Here is a 26,977-nt window from a genome sequence, read left to right as displayed (position 1 = left end):
GTCATGGCCGCGGTAGGTGCTGTGCTGTCCTGCCCTGCCCGGCAGCCGTGATCGCATTTCCCTTGTGGTTTGTACCAGGCCACGCTGAAGGCGGATTGTGTCAACAAACCGTTCGCGCAGAGGTGCCGCGATCTGGAGACGGTCATCGAGGAGCTGCCTGCCAAGGTGAGCAGCCTCTGCCTCTCCGGAACCTCCCTCCTTGGCGTGATTCAGGGAAACTGGTTTTTGTATTACTGATTAGATTGTTCCTCTTTGTCTTATCAAGACAATCTGACTGGAACGGGCTGCCCAGGGAGGTGCTCAGGGAATTGGCACTCAGTGCCACGGTCTGGTTGACTCGGTGGTGTCTGGTCACAGGATGGACTCGATGGTCTCAGCTCTTTTCCATCTAACTGATTCTGTGATTCTGGGTTTTGGGGACCTCCAGTGAAACAGTGGGAATGCAGTGTTGCCAAGAATTAAGAACCTTTTCTAGTCATTAAGGGGTTGTTTCATTTCACCGCCCTTCATTAATTCCTTTCAGCCTCAGTTTACAAAGAAAACTTGTTTATAAAATGTGGCAAATAACTGCAAGTGGTGCTGATGAGCATTGTTGTAACTTCAGTAGGATCAGAAATCGGGATAGCTCTGCCACGATTGCCATGTTATAGTGCAATGTTTTGAATGGATGATCTGCCCTGTGATAACCCAGAAACAGACATAAATAAATGGCTGACATTTCTTTGTGTCTGTTTTCCCTGCAGGAACTACATGGCATCTTCCCGTGGCTGGTGGAGAGCATTTTTGGCAGCCTGGATGGCATCATCGTGGGCTGGAACCTTCGCTGCCTGCAGGGAAGAACAAACCCTAATGAATATTCTGTGGCTTTGGATTTCCTGGATCCCAGGTGAGCTCATGCACTTCAGCACAGATTAGGAAATGGATTGATGAACAAATGACCAGTGTTTGGCCTTTTTCCATTGTGCAAAGCTAAGCTCACAGAAGTGAGACAGCAGAGGGATTTTTACCATGAGATTCACTTTCTGATGCTTGTTTGCAGTGGCCCAATGATGAAGCTGGTTTACAAACTCCAAGCAGAAGAGTACAGATATGATTTCCCAGTCTCATATCTTCCAGTGAGTAACTGAATAGTTTGTAAGAAGGGAATGTAGTTGTTGTGGCAGCTGTTGGAACTTTGGATGCACTTTGTACCTACATTTCAGTGTAGGCCAAGGTGTAGCCTCAGTGCTCCAGGTTAGGAGCAGACCCATTTCTTGAAATGGCTCTTGAGTGGAGGAGGAGAGTTCCCAGCCATAAAATCTCCAGGAGGTTGTTGTTCTCAGCAGCTGGATGTGTGTGTTCAGCCAGGAAAGCTGCACTGTCATTCTTACTCTGTCCCCAGAGAGAGTTGTGTGGTTATTGGTAGTTGCAGGATTGAAAGTAGTTTTCTGAGTTTATCACAGAGCAGTGCCTTCCCTGCCTGTGTGTTTGAAGTCTGCTCTCCTGGATGTGAAGTGTCACATTTCCAGCAAAAGTGTTCATCTGCAGGGTTGTTTTGCTGTGTTTCTTCTATTGCTGCCACCTACCTGCTGTCTAGAAATGGGTTCAGATAGTCCTACAGGCTTTGACAAAAGGAAACCTCATTTAAATATATGGTAATTGCTGGTCCACAGCTCAGTTACCTGGACAAAACCAGCAGCCAAACACCAATACTCTGCTGCTCCCACTCCAACTGGGAAAGTTGCTGTAAAGGCTTTTTAAGAAAATACTGAATTTAAATTTAAAAAATACTGAATACTCATTTTCAGAGAGAAAGCTGAGAGTTCTCTAAAGACGCTGCATTTGGACACAGAACCCCTGCAATGCAATAAAATCACTGAGCTGAATGTAGAGATCACCCCAGAGTGCTGGAATGCACAATCTCACTGTCTGAAAACATATTTTGCAATATGCTGAGTAGCCAGATTAATATTCCATTGCTCTGTAATGAAATGATTAATATTTCATTACTCTGTCTTTCAGGGCCCTGTGAAGGCTTCAATACAAGAGCAAGTTCTACCAGAGTGCTCTTTATACCACAACAAAGTCCAGTTTCCTTCATCTGGTGGTTTAGGTTTGAATTTGGCTCTTAGTATCCTTTTAATTGTTGAGTGTCCAATTTTTTTAAAAATATCTAAGACTGAGAGATCATGAGTGTTTCTGTTAAACATTTCTTATCTATGTGGGGTAAATCATGGTCACGCTGAAGAGTTTGGGCTGATTAGAAATGTTTAGATTACAATTTAAGATAAACGTGTCCTCTTATAACCCCTTCTTGGAGGAATTTCTGGCCTTAATGAAGTCAACAACAAAATTCCCAGTGTTTCTCAGCAGAGCCTGTATTTCACAATTTTTGTTTTTGTAACTGCTTGTAGTTTATGCAATATGGTAGGAAAGGGCACGTTCACTTTGCAGCTGGAGTACTTTTGGAAGCAGTGTAGCTGTAGCTGAGCTGGTTTCAGTTTGAAGTAGTCAGATGTGCCAAGAGTAGCACAGAACACTTTGTCACACAGAGAACACCTCAATCACCAATGTTTCAGGCAGCTGGAGAGCAAGAAGCCAAGGCTGAATTTGCTCAAAAGCTCTAGCAAGGTACATTAGCATTGACAAGGTACAAATGTTGTGTCTATTCAGCATCTCCCAATATCCAACAGCTTTTTATTATGTGATCCTTAACTCTCTTCTTCCAGATCCATTTGAATATTACATGTTTTACTTTGCAATCAGTTTGATTACACAGAAGGTAAGTACCTTTCACATTTTTTCCCTTAAAATAGTATTGGCCTTTCTCCATAATACTCTGAGAGCCTGCTGGGGTGCTGTGTAGCTAAATTAACAACAGTTCCATCTGTTCTGTTGGAATTTGTTATTGCTTTGGTTCACTTGGTGATCCAAGACAGGATAATAAACAAAATCCCCACCTTGGATTCACCAGTAAGCAGTCATGGCAGCAAGGAGCAGGCAGTGGGTTCCAAATGGTTTCTCTTCCCCTGTACCCAGTGAGGGTTTCTCTACAGTCAGAACCACAGCTTGGTGCTGTGGGCTGTGGTTGTTTGGTTCCTCTGCCTGTTGTTGCCTCTCTTCTTGCTGTCATTGCTGCAGCAGCTCTTCTCTCACAGCTCATTTTCCTTTGCTCCCAGGGGTCTTTGCTGCCAGTTCACCCTATCTAACACTGGGCTTCTGCTTTTTTATGCTGAGGGGGTCTGACATCACACCCAGCACTGGTTTAAAGCAGTTTAACCCCAGATACATCTGTGTGTCTCTTGCAGAACTCACCTGTGACCCATCATGTCAGCCCTTCCAACAGTGCTTATTTCATCCTGGTGGACACGTACCTCAAGTGTTTCCTGCCCACAGAAGGAAGTGTCCTTCCCCCACCTTCTTCAAACCCTGGGGGAGCCATCCCTTCCCCTACTCCCAGGTAATGGCTCCAGTGTCGGGCAAATTGTGGGAACAGTGCAGGCAAAATATGGCTTGTTGAAACAAAATCAAACAACAGAAAACACCTCCACACTTGATCTATATGGACTTATTACATGGGAGCAGTGGTGCAGTGTTTGGTTATAGTTGAAGTGATTAGTAATTAAAGGAAGTTGCAGAAGTTTGAAATGTGTAATCAATTATGCAGTTTGAAAGACTGTTTCAAAGTGTATGAAATACTGATTAAGAGCAATGATACATCCCTCCATCCCCCTGTGCTGCACCAAGCCCTCCTGACTTTTGTCATTCCATGCATTTGTCCTCCAGGTCCCCAGCAGTGCCTTTCTCCTCCTATGGCATGCACCACACCAGCCTGCTGAAGAGGCACATTGCCCACCAGCCCTCTGTGAACGCTGACCCAGCCTCCCAGGAGATCTGGAGATCAGAAACACTGCTTCAGGTACCTGGCATTTAAGGAAGGAAATGCCCTGCTCACTGAGGGATCTCTTCTTGTTAAAGCAGAGGCAGATAGGCCAGTTTGCTTTGGCTTGGTTTTGGAATTGAGCAGTGCAGCTGTTGCTTCCTGTTAATGCAACAAGGAACCACTGTGAGGCTGTTAAGTTGTAGCTTGGAAAGGCACTTAATACCTTTTCTTAGACTAAGGATCTAACAACTGATCTCGGGCATTTGAGTATTTTTTCTGGAAATGTTTCTGCATCTGATTTTCTTTTTAAAATCTTACACCAATTCTATGCTCTATGCAAAAGCAAAGGTTAAACACAGCCAAGTTGGTTTTGTTCATTATCAAGGGAAGGAAAAGCTGGATTTAGCAGTTGTTCTGAAACAAGTTCCTGTCATGTTGCTGGGCTGACAAATTGATGCCTGGCCAGGTGCTAAGAGTTTGTCATCTCAGCCACTGACATAACCTGGAACATCTTGAATAGGTGCTGCCTATTTACCAGTACAGCTTAGTTTTCAACTTATATACTGTGGTCTTCCTTATGTTGTCTTCTGACTGACAGTGTGGGATTACTTCTCTTCCCCTAGCTGATAAAATACTTATTTTGCAGATCTTTGTTGAAATGTGGCTTCATCATTACTCACTGGAAATGTATCAGAAAATGCAGTCCCCTCATGTCAAGGTAATAGTGTGTACTGCACTCATGAACATCACCTGGTGGTTGAGCTCTTACCTTGGGGTAAATCTCCTGTTCTGTGCACAATTTATTTTTGTGTATTGGTCCAAAGGAAAGAAATAACTTACCAGAGTATCTACATAAGTGTGCCAGAGTTGATAATCCAGTTACAAAGAATGTTGTGAATAAGTGTGTCATCCAGATTTGCCTTCATTGCAGAAGTTGTGTTAGTTTTGTTCTGGTTTTTGTTTCTTTTTTTTTTGTTCAAGATGAGTTTGTGGGATGGTCACAACAATCTGAACATCGATATCAAAGTACTAATGATTGAGAAGATGCCACTATAAAAGCATTGTGTTAAATCCCACTGGGGCAACATGACTGCTAAAAATAGCCAAAATTGATTTCCAGCAGAGATAGCAACTGTTACTGAAATACCAATTAGTAATTTCTAACATCCATAACCATTTTTAGCCTAAATCCAAATTTTAAAAAGTCTTTCTAAACTGCTATTTTTATTGTTTCATGTTCCAAAATATGCTTTTCACCATAATGGTGTCAGAAGCAGTTCTGTAGCTGCAGAATTTGGATTATCTGACAAGCTCTTGCTCAGATAATCACTGTTGTAAGCAGTTTGTGGTGGCCTGTTCAGTAACAAACTACTGCATGTAAGAAGTAAGTAAGTGTTGGGGAGGCTAAGATTGAAGGCATTATAAATGTAAAGGGAATTTGAAGGAGAAAATATTGATCCTCTGAATTCCCTCTGGGTCACAGTGGGACTTTCATAGAAGGGGAGAGAAATAATAAAAGCTACTCAGGGTTTATTCCTGTGTGGAAGTGCAATATGGGAGTTGACTGAAAAATTCTAATCCTTCACTCCACAGGATATGAAATAAAACATATTTATATTTTGCTAGGGAAAAACATTGGAGAGCTGAAATGTGATGGGTTTTGTCTTTTATTCTCAAAGTTGAGGTCAAAATGCAAACTCACTAATGTTGCAAAGTCTCCACTTGGGACTCCCAGCAGCATGGCTGTGCACCTGTGATGGAAAGGCTTTGCTTGAAGTACCTTTGGTCTGTCTGTCTGTCCAGTCTCTGTGCATCAAGCGCTGTGCTTAGGCCAGAAATGATGATTGCTTTAAACTTCTCTCCTCTGTTCACCCTCTGTATTTCAGATGCTTTCTTCTAGCACTAGGGAGCAGCAGTTGCAGACAATGACTCTGCACGTTATGGTGGAGTAGGGCCTAGGTAGAGCTTACAGTTCTCTGAAATCAGCACTTCAGGATCCTCCACAAGGTGTGTTGAGCCACAGCCTGAGGCCATAACTCCCTAATGGTATTTTAGTTTCATTTTTGATGGGAAGTAATCATGAACATGTAAAATAGGAAGTCTTCCTCTTTGGGGGGTGGAGCAGTGGAATGGGGGACTGGAATTCTCCATGAGATACATGAATGGATGAAGGATCTCTCCTGCAGGACTGAGGAAAGGTTCCAGATCAGTTGGGGCAGGACTGTTCATTAGCCTGTGATGCTTAAACTGAACTTTGTAGATTGGGTGGGCTGAGGGAGAGCAGTCTGCCTTGTAGTTCCTCAGATGAGGAAGTAGAACATCCAGAAGTGGAAGTTCTGTTTTAACACAAGCATTAAAGACTTTGACTGGAAACCCAAGATGGCCCTATACCTTATTCTTAAAATGATTGATAATTCTGCAGGTTCACTTGTTTGCATTTAGCCTTCTGTGTGTTTGGGAGGGAGAGCAATTAGTGACATTCAGTGCTGGATCTAGAGCTGTTTGGCCATCACTGATATGAAATGGCTGCAGTTCTGTTTTGGAAGGTGGGGTGAGGTTCTGCAGAACTTGCTCACTCTGTCCAGCAGCCAGATTTGTTTGCTTTCATGGGCCAAACAGATCTCAGATAAGTAACTTTCTTGAGAAGGAGAGTCATAGATTTTTCCTTAAGCCTTGGTAATGTCATCACAGACTTCCCTTTATAAGTAGAAGGCAGTGGAATGGGAATGAATAGTAAACAGTTTCTTTTGAGAAGATACACATAACAGCTTTGAATTCTTCTTGGGTCTGCTGTGAACCTGAGGTTGATGCTATTTGCTATGCTGTCATTGTTTTCCCTTTTAATTCAACTATTTTCCAATTCTTTTGTCTGTTTGTTTTTTCTCTCTCTGATGATCTAGAGTCCAAGTGTGCAGCAGCTTTTTTCCTATTCCCTTCTGCTGTTACCACAAGAAACACTTAAAAGAAGTAGTTTGATCAAACTTTATGTAATGCTTCCTGACCTTCCAATGCCAGGTGTTCAGCCCCCAGCACTGCATGTGGAACACCCATGAAAATCCAGGGGGTTGCAGGTTCCTGTGGCAGGGGAAAGCAGACAATCTGCCCAAGCTCTTGGGGAGCCTGCAGGAACAATCCTGCCACTCCAAGGGTGTGGAACCAAAAGCTGCCAAACTGACAGCAGAGGAGATGGGGTAGAGGCTGTTTAAAGACAGCAGAGGTGTGATCTGGAGAGTTAGTTTAGATGCCTGACAACAGTCATTGGGGTCTGTGTAGTGTACATTTTTTGTTTTATGTTTTTTCATTAATTTCATACATGTGTGTCGCTGTTGCTACAGTATCCTCTTCACTGTCATAGTCAGAAAATACTGATCAGATTGTTCCTTCAAAAAGGGATCTGGCTGAGGCTTGCAGAGACTTCAGTGTTATGGCAAGGTGCCTTTTGCATCAGCATACTTGTGCTAGGTATGTCTTTGCCTTTTTAGATTTGTAATGTTTCCCTCACAGCAAAAGTAATATCCTTGTTTGAGGAAATTCACAAGAACTGCAGCCTTCTCAAAAAGCCTTTAAGTAGAGAGAAGACACAGGATTTCTCTGGACAGGAAAGTCCAATTTGAGCTTCTTCTACATACCAACTGTGCTTCTCCAGCAGAGCAGGAAGAAATGACAAAGTTTTCAAAACCAATGTAAAAAGGCTTGCAGAATATTGCTCTCTTACTCCATTTTTAACAAACAGTGTGTAAATCCTTGTTGCTGCAGTTCAATTCACTTGTGAAATGGGGAATTTATTTGGCAAAAGCTCCATATCCCCCAGTAGTCCTTGCTCTGAGCTCAGCAAAGAGAACAGCCAATTTTTTGACACCTGCTCCCAGTTGTATTTCCAAGTGGATAAGAAATACTATGGAATCAATCTACTGAACACCAGAAAAAAGAGGATACTGTGGCTGCAGTTGTTATTGTGATATGTTGTCCCTGACTGTATTTGTGATGTTCATTTTTCCCCCCACCGTTCTTCCTTGGGCTCATTCTCACTTTTTTTTTCTCTTGCTCTCTTCTCTCCTTTTTTCCCTCCCCCCTTCCTTTTTGTTTCTGTTGTCTCAGCTGGAGGTTCTCCACTACCGACTCAGTATCTCCAGTAAACACCACGGTAGTCCTGCCCAATCCAGCTACCAGGCCCTCCACGCATACCAAGTATTACCATCTTTTCATTTGGTTTCCTTTTTAAGAATCTTGTTCCATCATATAATCTGCCAAGTGTATTGGTGCTGGCTGTACAGCAGCTCCTTCTGCCAAGGTGTGGTTTTATAATTTGAGAACATTGCATTGAAATTCACCAAATTGTTCAGTGAGACAGATACTGAGAGATGTTAGCAAAGGTGATGGAGAAAAGAATTAAACTCTAGCATGTTATGAGGACTGATTGGAAACTGTATTTTTAGAGATGCATTCTTGCAATGTAAGACTTACCAGCTATGCTGTTTTTTGGCACCAAAGCTGTCTCCACCAATGGCAGATTTCTGCCTCACTCAGTAGTCATTTAAGCAAACCTTGCGTGGAAGAAAAGATCAGAATTTGCATGGCTGTCACCCAGATTAAGGTAGGTAACATCTGGGGGTTTTTAGCCAAGGAAATGTCATTGGATAATACTAAATTTGTGGTGGCAATGTCAATTTGACTGTCCACTTTTGCAAAAGCACAAGTGGTACATTTGCAGATTGTTCAGGAAATGTGCATGCAAAAACATTCCTGTTGGAACAGATTGCTGATTCCTCTTTTCCTACTTCAGCCCTTTATTCATTGGGTCTTCATTTTGGGAATGGGGAGGGTTGAGCTTATGTACTGTAAAGCTCTTTAGCACTACATGGCATTTCCCTGCTCTTCAATCCTTTTTTTGTTTTATTTTGTTTTAATTAAGTGCTATGATATGTCAAGGTGCTGTTTAGAAAGGAACATAGAAAGTACTACTTTAAATCTTTTTTACTGTTATATTAATTTAATTACTGTATTAAGAATTAACAGTGGCACACATCCATACTGTGCAAAAAGGTTTGACAACAAAAACACTTGTGGGGAAAAGTAGTTTTTAAACCAGTGATATTCACAATGGTGGTGATCCAGGCTAAGAGGAAATGTAAGAACTGCTATGTGGAGAAACAACTAACATCACCCAAAATGATGTATTGAAATAGGGTGGTTTTGTAAATTCCAAAGGTACCTTTGGAGGGGCTTGGGGTTTTTAAAATTGCACCTTTCAAGGCCTGTAGCAGGGTACTCAGCCTCTCTAATTGCTGTGGAGATCCTGGTCCAAAACTCCAAGGACCACACAAGTTCTTGGAGTTCTACCTTCTTGCATAAACTCATCAGGACTGTGGAAAATGTGCTGATACAAGTTAGAGCTGTCAAAAACAAGCCCAGCCTTCATTAGAACTGGTAAAGGTTTAACCCCCCCTTAGGAGAGTCCCAGGCCTGGCTGCACTGCAGGGCTGTGTCTGTCATGGAGCCTGGAGTGAATGTCACAGGGTATTCAGAGTCTCAGAGAGTGTAAAAAGGCATCTGCTGTGCCTCAGGCATTGCTGAGAAAGGACATAAACACAGACACAGACACTCCCTCCCTGTCTCAAGCACTGGAAACTTCTTGCAGCTAATCCAGTACACCTTTCCAGCACTTTCCATTATATTTGCAGCTGTAACTTACATTTCATGTACATTATTCTTCTCAACTTTTGTGGAGCAGAATACAAACCTCAAAATCTGCCTTCAGTGGTGGATTGGTATTAGTTCATTACTCTTAGTAGCAAAGGAGTTTGTGCTTTGAAGCAGCACTTCTGTGCCTCGTGCACCTCCCTGCTGTGTCACACGCTCCCTTCTCGTGAGTAACATCACTGTGGCTCACCATCACTCCTGGTGCTGCTCCCACCCAGGCTGTTCTCCCCCCCGAGGGTGTTGGAACCAACAGGATCTCACAGGACTCAAACCAGTTCCTGTTCTTACTGTAACTGTCTAGGATTGTTCTCTCCTGTAAGGCCGATGATACCAGCATAGGAAGGAGAACTCAGTACAGCCAGCCATGAGTATAAGCAAAGGACCTGCTGTGCTTCTGCAGCAAGGAACTTGTAGCCGTAATGAAAGGCTGAATATTCTTTTTTCAGGAAAGGGTAAGTCAAAATCTACAAGTTATTCTGTTCTTTAAAGCTAGCCCAAAATTCAGTGCATTAGAGTACTGTAGAGAACTTTCCTTACAATCCAAATTTGCTGCTGTTTCGTAGTGAACTGATGGCAGAAGATTGATGCAGCTTGTCCTGGGGAGCCAACCTGTCCAAAATCAGGTGGCACCAAACTATGGTGAAGAACCTAGAAGGAAAAGAGCATTTCCTGTATTTTGATCTGAGAGTATAATTTTCCTGAATTCCCTGGACATATAGCAAATGACACTCATTAGGTGCCTCTCTTTTGCTTTGAATCTAGGAGTCATTCAAGCCCACTGAGGAGCACGTGCTAGTGGTAAGACTGCTTGTGAAACATCTGCATGCTTTCAGCAACAGCCTGAAACCAGAGCCTCTCTCCCCTTCAGCCCACTCCCACACAGCCAGCCCACTGGAGGAGTTTAAAAGGTTGGTACATGAGCATGTCTATGAATGTACAGAACTGAAAAGCTGAGCTTTGTCCATGAAAAATCTCAGCTTCCCTTGAGAGGTTGAATTAGGCTGTTTTGATGCTAAATACAGAAGTACATTAATAAAAGTATATGAGAGCTAATGGATTATGTTTCTCACATCCTCTGAGGGAGGGCATCTTCAGCAGCAGCTATTGCACCAGTCTATAGAGAAAATAAAATGCTACCAGAAGATTCTGGCCAAAGTTAGTTTAGTATTATTTAATAATTTGAGTTGAAGTTCAATGGCTTGAAGTAGTTTCAGGTAAAAAAGAGCAAATTTTGCTCAGTTCTTTTGTTATTTGCATTTTTGAAAGTGTGTTGGGTTGTTGGTTGGTAGGGTTGGGTGTTTAGTTTTTAAAATTTGCTGCCAGTTTATACACATGACTGTCTTTGAATCTCTTTGCAGGGTTGTGATTCCTCGGTTTGTCCAGGAGAAGCTTTATATCTTTTTGCAGCACTGTTTTGGCCACTGGCCTCTGGATGCCTCCTTCAGAGCAGTATGTACTTGCTTCTCCACTTAGTCTGTACTAAACAGAATTAGCTATTAGTTACTAGAACTATTAACTAAGTTACTAGAACTATTATTTATTAACTAATAACTAAGTTATTAGTTATTGCTCTTCAGCAGCTGTTTCTTGGTCTTTACATCTCTCTTTTCTAGACCAGTAGAATTCTTCCTATAACAAATAAAAAATTAACAAAAAACTCTTCCTACCTTCCTTTCCAATAAAGTCCTGGCACTCATGTGGGTTTATGTGTGACTTTGCCCAGGTTCTTGAGATGTGGCTGAGTTACCTGCAGCCCTGGAGGTACGCGCCCGAGAAGCCCCCACAGAGCACAGAGCCTTTGCCTCGCAGTGTCTCAGAGAAATGGTGAGGAGGGAAGCAGCTGGGACTGATCTGAGCCAAACCTCTAGGAGATCCTGAGCAAAACAGCAGGATTTCAGGAGCTAGGCACCAACCTGAGTTAAATTCCTATATAAGACTAGAGAATGATTTCTTAGAACACTAGTTTTTGTTTTGAGAGTATTCTTTTGTCTCAGTGTAAATTGACCATCTTTCCAGAGACAGTATAAAACATTCCCTTAGTGGCTTTTTTGGTTGTAGACAAAATAACACTTCTTTAAATAGCTGTACTCACAAATCCTGTACTCACTTTGACAGGGCTGCCTTCATTCAAGAGAACCTGCTCATGTACACCAAGCTGTTTGTGGGATTTCTCAACAGAGCTCTTCGGACAGACTTGGTCAGTCCAAAAAATGCCTTCATGGTGTTCCGAGTAGCTAAGGTCTTTGCTCAGCCCAATCTAGCTGAAATGATCCTCAAAGGTAAAAGGATATTTTGACATCTTGTGTTGTCCTGTCTCAATCTTTCTTCACAATAGTTACATCTCATCTCATTAGCACTGAGGTGCACTTCTCTCCCATTTTTCATGCTGTTTTGCCATTCAAAAGTCTGTCTTCCCTAATATTTGTCAATTGGTTTAGTAATTCTATAGTTCTCTTCTAATCACCATAGATTGCATTTCACAATTTTTCTTTAAAGGATGAAGAACCCAATTACAATTTTCAGTTTTTCTTACTCTTGTATTACTTCATTATGTACTTCAGGATTTAAACTTTATATATCTCTGAAAGTTTTTATACTTAGTAAAAGAGTCATGCATGCATTTCAGGATAATTAGGATATAGTGAATTTGGGAGTGGTGAGATTTGACAAGTATCAATGTCTGAAGTATGTTTTTCCACTGTCTTTTGTTGAAAAATGTTACAAATTTAAAATGCTGCTTTGTATGATCTGCATTAAATGCATGCTGACATTTCCTGCTCTGGGCAGAGAGAAGTAAATAATGAACACTAATTAAGGCCTCCTTCCCCAGCAAGACCAGTGTTATGTAACCATCTTCAGTTCTTTTTTCAAATTCCAGGAGAACAGTTATTCCTGGAGCCAGAACTTGTGATTCCCCACCGTCAACACCGACTTTTTATGAGCCCCACTCTTGGTGGGAGTTTTTTGTCATCACGGTCTCCAGCTGTTACAGATGCCTCATTTAAGGTGAAGAGTCATGTTTACAGCCTGGAAGGACAGGACTTCCAGTATAAACAGATGTTTGGCACAGAAGTCAGGAATTTGGTAAGCAACAAGCTCCTTTGCACCTGTCTTTCTCTTGTGACAGATGTTCCTCTGTGCTGAGCATCCATACCAGAAGTTAAAAGTAGAAAACTTCACACACTGAATTCAATTACTGAATAATTTAGTTTGTTTTTGGACTTTTGGACTCTGAGGGGTCTCAGTCCAGCACAGCTGTAAAAATCTGCTTCTCTTCAATAAGTTAATACATTAACTTACTGATAAATAATAAGTTAATGTATGCCTCCAATGTCCAAATAATTCTCTTTGATAAATATTAAGTTAATGTACGCTCCAATGCCTTGGAGCACTATATGGTGTTTCCTCTCAAACATGCTTACTGTCATCTTCTGGTTCACCAGTACCTACCAGCAACTCAGAGAAAGGCAGTAGGAAAAATTAAAAAAGCAGCTGAAGAACCTAAGCAGCTCTGAGGTTTCTTAAATGCTCCAACAGAACTGCCTCTGCCCTATTGGAAATCCAGCTAACAGTCAGCACAAATCCGTGTGCACTAAGGGAGTGAGTTTGCTGGGATTGCTCTCACTTGCAGCTATCAAGGCACAGTTTTATCCATGTATTGATGCTTAGTACTCCTTTATCTTTGTCCCACACAATTTTTGTTTTCTGTTTTAGGTGTTAAAACTGGCCCAGTTAATTTGTCAGGCACAGCAGACAGCAAAGTCCATATCAGACCATTCTGCAGAGACCATGGCCAGCCAGTCCTTCTTCTCGTGGTTTAGATTCACACCATCTGAGGCAAATGGTTCCTACACAGGCAATGACCTTGATGAAATTGGGCAGGACAGCATCAAAAAAACAGATGAATATTTAGAGAAGGCACTGGAATATTTGTGCCAGATCTTTAAGGTAAGTGGCATCTTTCTAAGAACTTGGCAGCAAGAACAAGAGTCAGGATTCGTCAAATGTACATCTGTGTCTCTTATACTGTGTGGGGTCACAAAGCTGTCCAGAGACCTTGCTAGTAAATTCTAACATCTTCTCAACTTTGCCTGCTTCAAAACCCATTTTCAATGTAGATGGAATTAGGTGTTATGAATTTTTAAGTATCAAACCTACTTTGTTTAAGTGATGACTCTTTTGGACTGTATAATTTGTACCAAACCTGTTTATACCAAGGCTGTCCTCTTGTTTCCAAACAGGCCAAGTCCTGTATCTTCTAAATGTAGAGCTATAAAAATACAACTGCAGCTATGGATGAACTGTTAAACTTAAAAATAACAGATTAATTTCTCTGCAGCCACACTCCCTTGTACAGAAGTGCCCCAGGAGACAGCTCTTTGATACTCCTTGGGAGCTAAGGGAGATAGAAACCAGAGCACCAATCTAGAATTGGACAAGACCAAGCAAATCTGGAGAGGTTTATCTCATTTTAATGTCTAACTGAGGTGCTCTTAAGCAGTTCTTGGTATCTGAATTGGCTGTCAAAGACTTCCAAGGCTAATGAGTTTTTGAAGTGACAAATAAATTCAATAGGGGTTGGATCAATCACCTGCTTTAGAACTGTGTTATTTATTCTTGCATAGCTGAGTGAAGCCCAGCTGACCCAGATGATGATGAAGTGTGGGACAGCTCAAGATGAGAATGGAAAAAAACAACTTCCAGACTGCATTGCCAGTGAGAATGGCCTCATCCTCACACCCCTTGGCAGGTACCAGGTGAGAGAAAAACAGTTCCTTATCACTGCTGGGGCTGTTCTTGACAAAACAAGAGAAATGCAACTTACCTGGGGGTAAGAGAGGTGCCAGTCAAAAGCTGTTTCAGGTGGGAGCTGCAAGATGAGGTGTTTCTTTTCCCATTTCTAGATCATAAATGGCTTAAGAAGGTTCGAGCTGCAGTACCAGGGGGACACTGAGCTCCAGCCCATCCGCAGCTATGAGAATGCGGCTCTGGTGCGGCTCCTGTTCCGCCTGTCCTCGGCGCTCAACGAGAGGGTGAGCACAGCACTGCCCCTCTTCCTCCTCCTCCTCCTCCTCCTGGGCTTCCCCCTGCACATTCCTGTTCTGCCCCAGCTGTACCTGTGGGACACGTGGTTTGTTCTTACTCCATCTTCTTCACTGTGGTCTAGATGGGTATTTTCCAGTAGTATTAGCCTGCTTCTCTACCTGTCATTCTGCTTTTCCTACACAAAGCATTGCACTGTCATTTATTAAGGGACACATGGTTGATGAACAGGGGAGTAACATGCAGAGTGAATGCTTCTAAACAGGAAAAGCAAATTCTTTTCTTAGTGCAGACTTGCCTTGTGTTTTCACACCTAAGCCATTTCTGCTGTTTACAAGTGCAGTTTGATCCCTATAACCCTCACTCTCTCTATGAAGAAAATCATAAAATAAGTTACTTTATGACAGCATTTGCAGGAGGACACTAACTTAAATGCCTCTTCTGTCAGTTTGCAGATCAGATGGAAGTGCTTTGCTCCAGGGATGATTTTGTTGGCAGACTGTGTCGCTATCACCTGACCAACCCCCAGCTCATACAGAAAATCAGGTACAGCCCCGTGGTGAGGGGCAGAACGAGCCAGAACTGGGGACCCAGGATCAGCCTGAGGTTTCTGGCCAGCTACAGGACTCTGATCTCTTTGCTGATGATCTACTTCCTTGCATCCTGGTTTTATGTTGGGCCAGTTGGCTGCACATTCATTATCCTAACTGGATATTTTCTTTATGCTGTAATAATGACTTTTTTCTTCGAAGCATGGAAACCACATGAACACTAGTTTCCTCTTCCTGGCTTCTAGAAATAAATGTTTTAAGGATGAGCCTAAGATTCCATGACTAAAATGTTTTAATTATATCAGCTCTTCCTAAAATATTTTTAATGCTAAAGTTAATGGAGTTTTATAAACATTGACATGGCCTTGTAGAGATAATCAATGTAAATTTTATTTTTATAAAAGTCTTCCTGTAGCCTCGAGTGAATATGTTGTTTGGGTTTTTTTTTTTTTTTTGAGGGGAGAAGAATGAGTTTATAAAACTGCAGTCATGCCACAGGTGCATCCCATCACTGACCTCTTGACCAGTTCTTCCAGTTCACTGAGGCCAGGATGTGGTGCATGAGACACAGAGCCATTTGTGATTTTGTCCCCTAACCTTCACAGCCTGTGAGTTTTCACTTCCCACAGAACACAGAAACCCTCATCCCATGGTACCCTGGCAGGGGAGGAGCAGTACAATGTTAGCATCCAACACAGGAATAATAATAAATTTATTACAGTAGAAACAAACAGATAATGCATTAGCTCATGTACAAAATACTGACAGCATTCTGCTGCCTCAGTCAGTGCTTACTAAGGACCCACATTTAAAAACATCCTAAAACTGATGACACCACATGGATTTACAGAGGTCACAGCAATCTCTTGACACTACTGTAAGAGAGCCCAGCTACTCTTTAAGGTTTGCTGCACCATACAGAGAGATGGGGCAAGATCTAATTGGAACATCTGATATCTGCAATTCTCCTGCACCTCAGGAACTCAAGAAGGAGCAACTTAGACACATGGGGAAGTATGAAAAATGCAGTAAATTAGAGTTACTTGTGGTAAATGTTTTCATCCAAAGTGCCAACACTAAGGCAAGCTGCTGACTGATCTGAGTGCCCATCACTGTTGAAGGCACAATGGATTAATCATCAGTTCTACTCCTGAGAGGTTGTTTTTTGCCTTTTTTGTTTAAACAAACTGATGTAGTATAGAAACACTTTCAGTGCACTGCATTAACTCCCACTGGAAGCCAGGTGCCTCAGAAGGACTCTGAAAATAAGAGATGTAGCTACAAACCTGCTGGAGTGATCTGTGTTACTTGGCCTTTATACTGTTGGTTCCCCCCCATCTTTATGTACACATTTAGTGAATGTACAGAGGAACTCAGTGTGCACATCAGGATCTCTTATTTCTCATCAACCTTACTCAGCTGGGGTGAGAAACCTGGTCCATGCTAACCAAAAACCATTTATACAAAGTTGCATTTAAAATAAGCTACAAAAGGTTTTATAAAATGAAACCTTTTTTGCTCTGTTTGGTTCACCTTCCCACCCCCAAGTATAATTACGCAGATTTATCTCACATATTTGAGGGATGCCTTAAAAAGGTGTAATTTATCCCATCTCTGGCAAAGCTAATAGTCACAAAGATTTCTTGCACCCACTGGCAAGTTTGCAAGCACATTTGAGTTGCAGCTCATTTATTTCTGGGGCAGTGTCAGGTCACAAAACATACAGTGTGGAAGAAATACTGGCACTGAGCAAATTCTGAAGCAAATTAGGACATTTTTCCCTACCCCCTCTTATACCAGACTCCCTGATGGAAGTCCACAAATAATTTCTTCTCTAAGAAGACAATAAAAAACTCATCCTAAATACAGTCTTGAGAACCATATATACACATTTTGTATATCTGAAAATGCTGGCAGAAGTCCACAGAGGCAGAAGATAGAAAGCATGAAAGCTAAGTCTAACATCAGGTTGTCTACTGAACCTGCCAACCTAGGAACAAAACAACATAAGGCTTCTTTCTTCTGAAGTAACCTCCCCATGCTGTGGTTTTGCAGTGGCATGTGGAAGATCCTGGCCAGCTGTTGAGGGTTCCTTCCTGGCTGCATGCTGCAGGAGCTGTTATGCAGCAGAGAGACAGGCCTGACGGATGCTCTGTGCCCAGGTGTTCAGGAGAGCTGTGACTGAATGCTTGTCTGGCAGCTGCAAGAGTTTGGAAGTCATGTATCTGTACACTGACTGCAAAAAGGGATTGGCTGCTGGAGGAAAAGGAGGTAACAGATAAAGGAGGTTGTTATAAAAATCATATTAAAACACTAAAATAAAAGAAGTGTTCACACTTCCCCACTACTGGCACATACACGTGCCCAACAAATGTCATACCATACTGCCTGGGGTTCTTTATCCACAGAGGGCTCTGATCTGGATAGTCTGCTGGAACACTGAGCTGGAGTGGTGGGACATTTGGAAGATTCTTGTCATCTGAAAGGCAAACACACTTCCATCAGAGCAGAATTTCTTGCCAGACAGGAGGCTTGTAGTGCATAACTGAGCTTGATTTCTAGCCTGTGAACCCCAAGGAGGAACCAGACTGGAAAGCAATCAGCTTTCTTCTTACCTAGCTTGCATATGAGATGAACTGTGCCATTATTACTGCAGTGTGAAGGGTCCAGGTTCACCAGGAATTTAGGATTTAATCTTGCAACTTCTCCTTGTAGGACATTTGGGATGGTCTGTCTTTCATCCTCTTCATATTTCCGCTTCCGAGGGGAAGCAACAGGGGCCCTGTGTACAACAACACAGCCCACAAAAGGACTCATTAAACATTCCAAAAAAGGAATCCATAAACCCATCTGTTGTTTGAATGATTCCTGCAGAGGGATTTCTCCTGACACTCGGAGCAGCTGGGTACGTACGTGATGGGCTGCCCGTGGATGGCCGTCATGGCCGGCATGAAGGTGCGGTACAGGGAGTGGTTGAACACTGGGGAACGGATGTTGGCCAGAACAGCATCCAGGAGGGGCTGGCACAGGTACTGCTGCTTGGTGGGGGGCACTGGGGGAGGTGGTGGAGTTGGCTGAAACACAACAGAAGTTTTAATCATCACCAAAAATAGAAATATTTACTGTTGAGTCTGAAAAATTTTACAGCAGTAAACTTCCCATGCAAATGATTCTCAAAACTGTACATAGTAACATTAAGAGAGGAAGTAAAGCAAAAAAAACCAAAAAAAACCCCTCAGTTTTAGTTTAGGAAGGCTGTCCTGAAATTAGCCACAGTCCAAATTCAAGTCTTGGCACAAAGCACAAAAAATTGAAATTCAGTTAAAAGATACACACAGGTGACTTACATGAAGTAAATGCTTGCCCACTTTTTTCTTATTTTGTCCAACCTCACTTGAAGTTTTAACACCATGAGTAATAAAAACGGTAAAAATGATCCTGTCAAGTCTTAAGACCTTTTGGAATGAGTTGCTTATCTCTGCTGGCACAAAGCATTACATACCACAGCCATATCATTTTTCAGCTTCTCCAGAGCAATTTCACATTTCTGCAGCGTCTTCAGGGGGCACCTGTGGGAGAAATTTCATCCACATCAGCCACCAAACAGGCACCTCAGCTGGAGACAGCCCCAGAGACAGCCTCAGTGGCTACAGGGCTGGGGGCTAACAGCAGATTCCTGGAACAGCTGGGAAAGCTGACAGGAAAAGTTACCGCTTAGAAGGGTCTGTCAGGATATCCAAGAGACTCTTCATTTTACTCAGGTCCTTCTTCCTGTCTGAAACAGTGTGAGAAACAAACACTGACTACAAGAAAAGCTTCCATTCTTGCAGACAGAGATACAGTCAAAATGAAAACATGAGCCAATACTAAAGAAAGTAGTGAGGATTAAAGATCTTTCATCTAATCCTAAGGATATCCAAAGCATGAACTCTACATGTTTCAAAACCATCAGAAGTAAAAAAGCCTGATGAGAATTTAAGGATAAGGGGTTTTGCCCATTCCTCACACTAAAGTCTTTAGTTAGAAGCAAGAAAGAACAGCTCTGACATTTTTAATCCCTGGAAAAGAAGTCTCCACAAAAGACAAAGTATTGCTTCTTCCAGCAGATAAGAGAGCTGTCACAGGTAAATGCATGGCCAAATTCAGGAAACCTCACCTTCATTTTTATCTATTTTATTGATCATCCTCCGGAGTGGCTCAATGTATTTTGAAAGTTGTTTGAGTTTTTCCAGGTACTGTTGCTCCTCTGACTGACCAGAGCTGGCTGGACTCATGACAGAATTTGGATTTCCTGGCAAAAAGGAAGACTGCATGTCACAGGATGATAAAGATACTGCAGAGCATTATTCTTAATTAATCTTGATCTGAAATGTGGCACTCTCAAAGTGCAGCTCATGTCAAATATCCAAATCCACAACTGGATGCCCTCCATAGTTTAAGTGCTTGCCCAACCCTCTAGTTTTTGTATGGAAATAACATGTTCTATGGGCAGAACAGCAATTCCCACTTAATACATGCTTTTGTGCAAAGTTCCAAAGTTCCACATACCCATTTTCTAGGTCTTTATTTTGCCTTCACTCTAATGCTTTAAACACAAAATAAACAAAATGAATTCACAGCAGTTTTTGTTAAGTGGGTCCTCTCCTATCTGCAAAGCACACAACAGTGGTAGGAGAAGGAGCCAGTCTGTGATACTATGAACAGAGGTGACAAACTGCTTATTCTGGCTGGGAGGGAAGTGCCAAGTGCCAGAGTACACCTGGGAAGGTGTTCTGGAGCAAAGCAGCCTCCTGCCTGGAATTAACTGCTGCCTGGGATGAAGTGGTTATGTCCTTTACACCTGCACAGTGCCAATAAGGGTTCCCTCCTGCTGGAACTAAGGAATCATTATGCCTCTATGAACTTGCTCCATTACATTATCATTCTTCTTTTCAAAGATTGGGGAAGTTAGAAAAACCCATTAGATAGTTCAGTGATGAGAAAAGAGGTTTCAGATGATTTTGATTTGGGAATCCAAGCAGTTGTGTTATGTGGTGTGGGTGACCTGTTCACTACCTGCAATGCCAGCTGCTACCTAGAGCTCTTGGAAGTTCACACTGTGCCAGAAAGAACAGGAATGATCACAGTTCCCAAAACACAGCCCAACCCCTGGTGTGCAGCACAGCTCTCAGATCATTTACCTGGAGTGTTGAGAGGACCTGGGGATGGAACACTGAAGTTCTGAGGAGTTCGTGCAGCTGCTGGGCTCTGTGATGGCTGTGGAGAGGGACTGGGGAGAAAACTGCTGGGTGATGGAGCAGGGCCAGAGCTGGAAAATAAACATAAAATAATAAAAAATAAAAACAAATATCACAGGATGATAAAATAAAAATAATTTTTAAAACAAACAAACAAACAAAAACCTGCCAGAACCTGACAAGGAAGGACCCTCAGCCTGTAAGCAGATAAGATTTTAGTAAGCATCATTATGGCAGTCTATAGTTCTGCCCTGGTGAGATTTCATACACAGATTCTTTATGTGAAATGTGACTTTTCAGAGGGGACTCAGCACAGTCTCACCTGTGCTCCCAGTGGAGCTGGCATTAACATTCATCCTCTTCAGTGGAAGCAGAGTAAGGTTATTGAATGTTTCTGAAAACCTCCACCTGTGGCATTACCAGAAGTGCTCAGAAGTTGCAGTGGGGCTCACCTGACATTTGAGTTTGGCTGAGAAGTTGGCTGGCCTGGCTGAGGGGAAGGCTGGGGCTGTGGTGGTGGAGGCATGGACTGGGGAGTCTGAGCCTGCTGCACAGGAGATGGGGATGACATCATGGTGATGTTGCTCTGGCTGACCTGCAGGGTGGGAAAAGACACCATCAATAACAACAAAGGGGAGCAGAGCAGGGGAACCTAACTAAAAGGCTTGACCTGTGGAGAGAAGTGTTCCTCAGGCCTACAAGAAATGAAAGCATTAGTTTCCTTTCTCCCCCACAAGGACACTCCCACCTGGATCACTCTTGAAGCTCTCAGGGCAGTAAATCTTATCAGCTTCAGTAGAAATGACCATTAAAGCTGCACATAACTTGAATTAACAGCATAATAATTATTTTTCACTGCCCAAACCATCATGTTGCAATTAAAATGTCAGAAATGCAATGTGAAAAACCTGTACTTTATTAGAACTAAAGAAGAGCAGGAAGAAAAGACATTTCCCATTTGATAATTAAGAGTCAAAAACCCCTCCTTATTTAGACATTTTAATTACAGTCTTCAAAGGTCTGTCAGACTCAGCTGCAGCTTCCCAACTGGTTTTCTTTAGGAAGAAAAAAAATTAGGTAAGCCAAATCACCAGCATCTTAAATATTGAGTTCTGAAAATCTGGGTAGAGATAGAAACTCCAAACTGAACAGCTGGGTGAAAAAAAAGAAGTACCTTTCTGACCTTTGGGGAATGATGAGGTGTGCCTAAAGGACAAAAAGGCAAGTAAGAGCATTCCAGAACAGCACCAAACAACCAAGTTTATTCTGTACACTCTACAGTGCCAGAGCCAGATGAACACTAAAATTTGAGCAACTGCTCACATTTGTTCTAATTCACATTTTTCCCCTTAATCACTTAAAACCAAACAAGAAAACCTGTGCAATGGCAGAGGCATGGGACAGTAATGCAGATACTGAGTGATCACATTTGTGTAAGGAACATGCAGAGAGTTCTTAGACTTGAGGCTATAAATAAGGACATACAAAGATAAATGGAATTAGCCTGCAGAGGCCATAGACTGTGGCTCATTAACCCATGTGTCCATTCTGTAAATCACTGATGAACATCTTTGAATTAACAACTCCTTCCCTCAGTCTAAACCATTTTTAAGGGAAGGTTCCAGTAAATCCACAAGTCTCAGGCACATCACAGGCACTGCAAATTGGTGTTGCCCTTCACTCTCTTGTTAAATATCCATCTAATAACCCAGCTGTATGCAGAGGACATGATATTTAGCACACTGAAAAATACTGCATTGTCTGCTGCATGGACACACTGAGTGCAACAGGAACTGCTGTGCTTGGTACCTCACACTGCAGCCATGCAAAAGGTCAAATTCCCCCCCAAAAAGGCACAAACAATCCCCAGCTTAGTGCAAAGCTACTCCTTGTGAAGATACCAGTTTATCACCCATTACAGAATAGTTCAAAACCAACTGCAGCCTGACATACTGTGATTTTTTTTCAATCTTCAATCACCCCAGTACCTTTGCAACCTCTCACACAAAGTTAATACATGGAACAAGTGAGGCTGAAATTAAATATCTTCCTTTTCTCCATAATCAACAACCACAGAGCCTGGGCTTCTGTTTTCCAAAGGAGGTGGATTCTTTACCAGCACATCTCTCCTCAACAGCTGGAAAAGCCTTTCTGAGGTTGAAAGGCACAGTTTGCCTCCTGCATGTGTGGAAGGAAGGATGGACACTGCAAAGAGCATTCCCTGATCCTTCACAAGTCTATTTAATGTGCTATCAGACAGCAAGTGATTTAGAACTTACCCATGTGGATACTGCACCCATTTCTCATCAAGTCAGACTAACACCACTTGGAGTGGTTCATCTCTTCCTGAAAATCAGGCTCCTGTTAAGTGTCCCAAGTTGGTTACAAAAAGGAATTCTGAACACTTAAATCCTTGTGTTTTGGGAAGGAAGGAAGGAGAAATATCTCGTTAGGTTTTCTGCCAGATTTAAGTTGCTATGTGTAATTCAGCACCAAGGATATTATTTACATTAATTTACAAATGCTGCAGAAAAGTGAAGAAAAGGATATGCAGCATTTACTGTGCACATAAGCACTGGATGAATTGAAATTTTTGCACTACTCCTCCTCATCCAAATACTTGCACAGGCAAACAGATTTCCTCCTTTCCAGGTTTGCTCTCTGCCACCTTCATTTCAGAACAGTAAGGCCAATGCCTAACAGTAACCAAAATTGTGACATTTTCAAAAACATGCATTCAGAAGTGTGCAGTTCTGAACTTACTGACTTGGTTTTCTTTGACAGCAGTTCATTTGCTACATCATTTCAGAACAGGTTTAAAGATTATTCAGATTTAGGTTTCTACATTGTTTTTAGGATAAAGATTAAGATTGTAACCATTTAACGAAATTTCAACTCCTAGGGAATGCTCTTTGCAGCTGACTCTGAGTAAAAAGAAGGCTTAAAAAATAAAGAAAAACAAACAAACACACTACAAAAATAGCTATGAACCCGAAAGACAAAAAAAAAGCCTCCTCCAGTGTTTTAAGTCCATTGAATTCATTCAGCTCCAGAGTAAGGCCATGGTTACTGCTCATTTGTACACCCTGCATCTTCAGCAGACACAAGGAAACCCAAGTACATCTTTTTTCACTGAGGGATGTGAATTTCTGCACATAAAATCATGTCCATGGACAGCTACTACAGCCCATGAGCATGAATCTGCTCTGTGCCTCTACAGTGACCTGATCATGACACACACTCTCATTTTCTGAAGTCTTGCCCATAAGGTACTTAGGCTTGCATGATGAAAGTTTGCATTTACATCCACTAAACCAAAGCTTGGTGCTCAGAGCACACTGTCCTGGAAGATAAACCCAGCTGTGAGCTCCATCTCCAGTTTGCTGAGTCTCAGGCACAAAACAGCACTCAGGAGATAAGGCTGGGAAGGGCTCTCAGTTCTGACTCAAATGTTGAAAATCAAAACACCAGGTGATTGTGGAATAAAACCTCATATCAGTAATTTTTTGTATTGTTTGAAAAGACTGTAAGAAGCAAAAAACCCCAACCAAACAAATAAACCCACTGGAGAATCTAATGAGTACTGTGATAAAAAAGGCCAGACTGTTCTGTCATATGGCATAAAAATAAATAGCCACAAGGTACTGACTTCATATCTGGTCCTTCTGCTGAAAAGCATCCTTCAGTGCAACACCAAGATTCTTTTCTAAAGAGAAAATACACCCTGAACTACCTATCACCACATCTAAATGGATTTTGATACCACATCTAAATGGATTTTGATGCTCTTAAATGAGTGATTAATAAGCACATATCTGCTACTGCCCTTCACTCCTGCTGTCAACAGCTGCAAGGGCTCTGATGACCAGGGAGTTATACCCAGCAGACAGCAGCAGTTTAGCATTTTATAAGATTAAGAGATGTAAAAGACAACACTTCTAATTTCTAATCTACCTAGAACCTGAACAAAATGTTTTGGCAGACAATACTAGAGATTCATGCAGATTCATCCAGAGCTGTCAGGTATATGCAGGTCAGACTTCAAAACCTGTTTCAGCCACCAGTAACCATGACTGACTCACTCACCCCAGCACCTGCTTCAGAGCCATTTTCACTACAATCACTGCTCATGAAACATTTCTCTTCTTTTTCTGCTTTGACCAGCTGTTCAGCTTCTACATCACCTTCCCACTCCCTGGCATGCTACTGGGAGCACTTCTGCTGAGCAGCTCACTGGTGTCAGGAGGCAAAGCTGCTCAGTGACAGTGGCAGTGCCCAAAGATCACCCCATCACTGAATGCCTGAACTAGAAGCCTTTTGCTATCACTCAAGTATTCAACAGAAGCAAAACTAATACTTAGATATCCATGAGAAAGCCTCAAATATTGTGGGTGGAAGTCTTGTAACTAGTTATAACTTGTAACTAGATATAATATTGTAACTAGAAGCCTTTTGCTATCAGTCAAGTATTAAATAGAAGCAAAACTAAAATATCCACGAGAAAGCCTCAAATATTGTGGATATTTCAAATGGGAGATGATTATCTCAGTCAATATTAACTGCTACAATGACCAAAGCAGAAATTCCCCTCTGACTCCACAGCTATGGCTGGGGTTTGTGTCAATTAACAAATCCACACTGTCCTGGACTGAAATGAGCATCCATCTTCAACCAGAAATGCAAACAGATGTGTTTGCCTGGGACTGCAGAATCTTTCTGGTCACTGTCACTGCCTTTGCAAACTCCTGAGAAGAAATGAAGTGCTCTGACCTGGTGCATTTCCCAGCAGCAGCAGCTGCATGGGAGCTGCCAGCCTGCCTACACAGCATCTTCTCTGATGCAGGTGCAAGTGGAATCCTCCTGGCAGTTTCTCCTACACAGCCATGAAAGAAAGAACAGCTCAAATCTTTCTGGGTCCCTGACACCATGCCAAAGCTGCTCAAACTGGAACGAGCCAGGTTTAATACCACAAGAAGCATCTGTACAGAGCATGAACATAGGCCAAGCAAGGTCCTGGGCACAACCCAGCCAGGGACACTGCACTGCTGACCTGCAGCACCCAGAAATGCACACTCATGGAGTGTGGACCATAATTTGAGTCTTGAATCAATTCACAACACAGCAAATCTTGGGTTTCTGTGGTTGAAATGACCCCTGAGGCGTTAGAAAGTCTCTTTTCCCAGCCCCATGACCAAAGAAGTTGAGATTCCTCAGCTCTGGCTTTCAAGGTTATTTATTTTCTCTTATCTGTTCCATTCTCTCTCTGACCTGTTGAGATCTGTCCAGCAGGTTGGGTTGTGGCACACTGATCACCCTTGGGGTGGTGTTAGCTTTTTATACTAAGAACTACGTGTACTTTATTTACAATAATTTCCCAATACCTATCATCTATGTTAGACAGTCTGTCTCTACTCTAAACCAATCCAGAAGTGTCACCATCCCAGCAGAAGATGGAGGACAAGAAGAAAGAGAAGAAGAAGAAGGACAGGACACACCCAGATTCCTCCATCTTGCCTATTGAACCCCCATGCTAAAAACCCCAAAATTTTAATTTTTCACCATGTGACAAATTAACAATCATTCTACTCAAACTCTTGTGGCTTGTAGATCTTCACACAAAGTTGGTAATTGTTTCCATGGGCTAAAATCGAAGGCACAGGTGTTTCTGACTCTGTGCCAAGGTCCCTGAGCCCCCTGCCAGGGTCTCAAACCACCCAGGGCAGCCAGAGGAACGTCCTGGGTCCCGACACGCAAAGTTTTAAATGTTAAAATAAAGATCTACCCCACTTTAAAAACACTTCATTTGATATCCCAAGAAAACCTAGTACTTCAAATAAAAAAGGATCCATAAAAAACCACACCGACACGCTGAGTACCAGCAGCAAGTTCATAGTTTGATGCACAAGTGCACATTCCCCTTGCCTAGAGGCAGCAGCCGGGCAGGGCAGCTGTGCCCGAGGCTCACACGATGGCTGTGACCCAGTAAATACCTGTGGCATTGGCTGTCCGCCCAAGGGCACGGAGCTTGGAGGTGGAGCCGGCACCGCGGGGGCAGGCGGGAACCGTGGTCTGATTTGCATCCCGCCTCGGGCCAGGGGTGCGGTGATCATCTTTGAGGACAGAGGGACAACAGACAAAAGTAATCGCAAAACAAGAAATGCAGTGCACTGGCAGGATGAGAAGCACATGCAGCCTCGGGGAACTGGGGAGGGGGAGCATGGAGGGAAGGTTAGTGAGCTGTTCTCTAAAGGTTAACCTGACCTGCTGGCCTGGAAATGCAACTCCTTTTTGTACTCCTCCTCTCCATCTTCAGAGAGCACCTCATCAGCTCCTGGTGTCCTGACAGAGCCCATGTACAGCCTGATTCATGGGTCAGGGGTTGAGTATCCTGTCATTTCCATGAAGGGCCTTTTCTGAGTTTTTAAACATCTTGAAGTTCTCCAATCTTTGGAAATAAGCTCTCCAATCCTTGGAAATAAGCTCTCTGCTGTCAGGAACTCTCCAACTAAGAAGCTCTATGATGTCACAGGTTTCTGATGTGCTTTCCCCACTGTGGGCTCCAAGGGTCCAGCAGTGCTGGCCAT

At 42.6% G+C, this 26,977-nt stretch overlaps 2 protein-coding genes across 2 annotated transcripts in view; one reads left to right on the top strand and one right to left on the bottom strand.

Moving 5' to 3' along the window:
* Positions 1–3: 3 nt before the first annotated feature.
* SMPD4 (sphingomyelin phosphodiesterase 4) lies at positions 4–15,582 on the top strand. Its single transcript, XM_005428457.3, has 19 exons — positions 4–12; positions 79–165; positions 744–886; positions 1,040–1,115; positions 2,002–2,110; positions 2,709–2,761; positions 3,288–3,439; positions 3,766–3,898; positions 4,509–4,580; positions 7,961–8,050; positions 10,325–10,470; positions 10,921–11,011; positions 11,286–11,386; positions 11,678–11,841; positions 12,441–12,646; positions 13,277–13,510; positions 14,188–14,319; positions 14,467–14,595; positions 15,054–15,582. Exons 1-19 carry the CDS (start codon positions 4–6, stop codon positions 15,378–15,380), a joined length of 2,454 nt encoding a protein of 817 aa, XP_005428514.1. The 3' UTR covers positions 15,381–15,582.
* Positions 15,583–15,838: 256 nt separating this feature from the next.
* The window catches only part of MED15 (mediator complex subunit 15), a 22,366-nt gene continuing 11,227 nt past the window's right edge, over positions 15,839–26,977 (bottom strand). Inside the window, 10 exon segments of the mRNA XM_031063158.1 lie at positions 15,839–17,412; positions 17,537–17,635; positions 17,772–17,938; positions 18,070–18,230; positions 18,659–18,725; positions 18,868–18,931; positions 19,313–19,447; positions 20,337–20,464; positions 20,846–20,988; positions 26,384–26,503. Coding sequence (XP_030919018.1) covers positions 17,276–17,412; positions 17,537–17,635; positions 17,772–17,938; positions 18,070–18,230; positions 18,659–18,725; positions 18,868–18,931; positions 19,313–19,447; positions 20,337–20,464; positions 20,846–20,988; positions 26,384–26,503 — 1,221 coding nt within the window. The 3' untranslated portion in view covers positions 15,839–17,275.

This window comes from Geospiza fortis, unplaced genomic scaffold, assembly GCF_000277835.1.
Source record: "Geospiza fortis unplaced genomic scaffold, GeoFor_1.0 scaffold31, whole genome shotgun sequence".
Classification (NCBI taxonomy): Eukaryota; Metazoa; Chordata; class Aves; order Passeriformes; family Thraupidae; genus Geospiza; species Geospiza fortis.
Note: the sequence above shows the minus strand (reverse complement) of the source record. Positions and strands in the feature narration are given on the sequence as shown.

Excerpts from the sequence above, each read along its gene's own strand:
- SMPD4 (XM_005428457.3), top strand. Across the intron at positions 887-1,039 it reads TTGGATTTCCTGGATCCCAG|TGGCCCAATGATGAAGCTGG; the intron begins GTGAGCTCATGC and ends GCTTGTTTGCAG. Across the intron at positions 1,116-2,001 it reads TCCCAGTCTCATATCTTCCA|GGCCCTGTGAAGGCTTCAAT; the intron begins GTGAGTAACTGA and ends TCTGTCTTTCAG.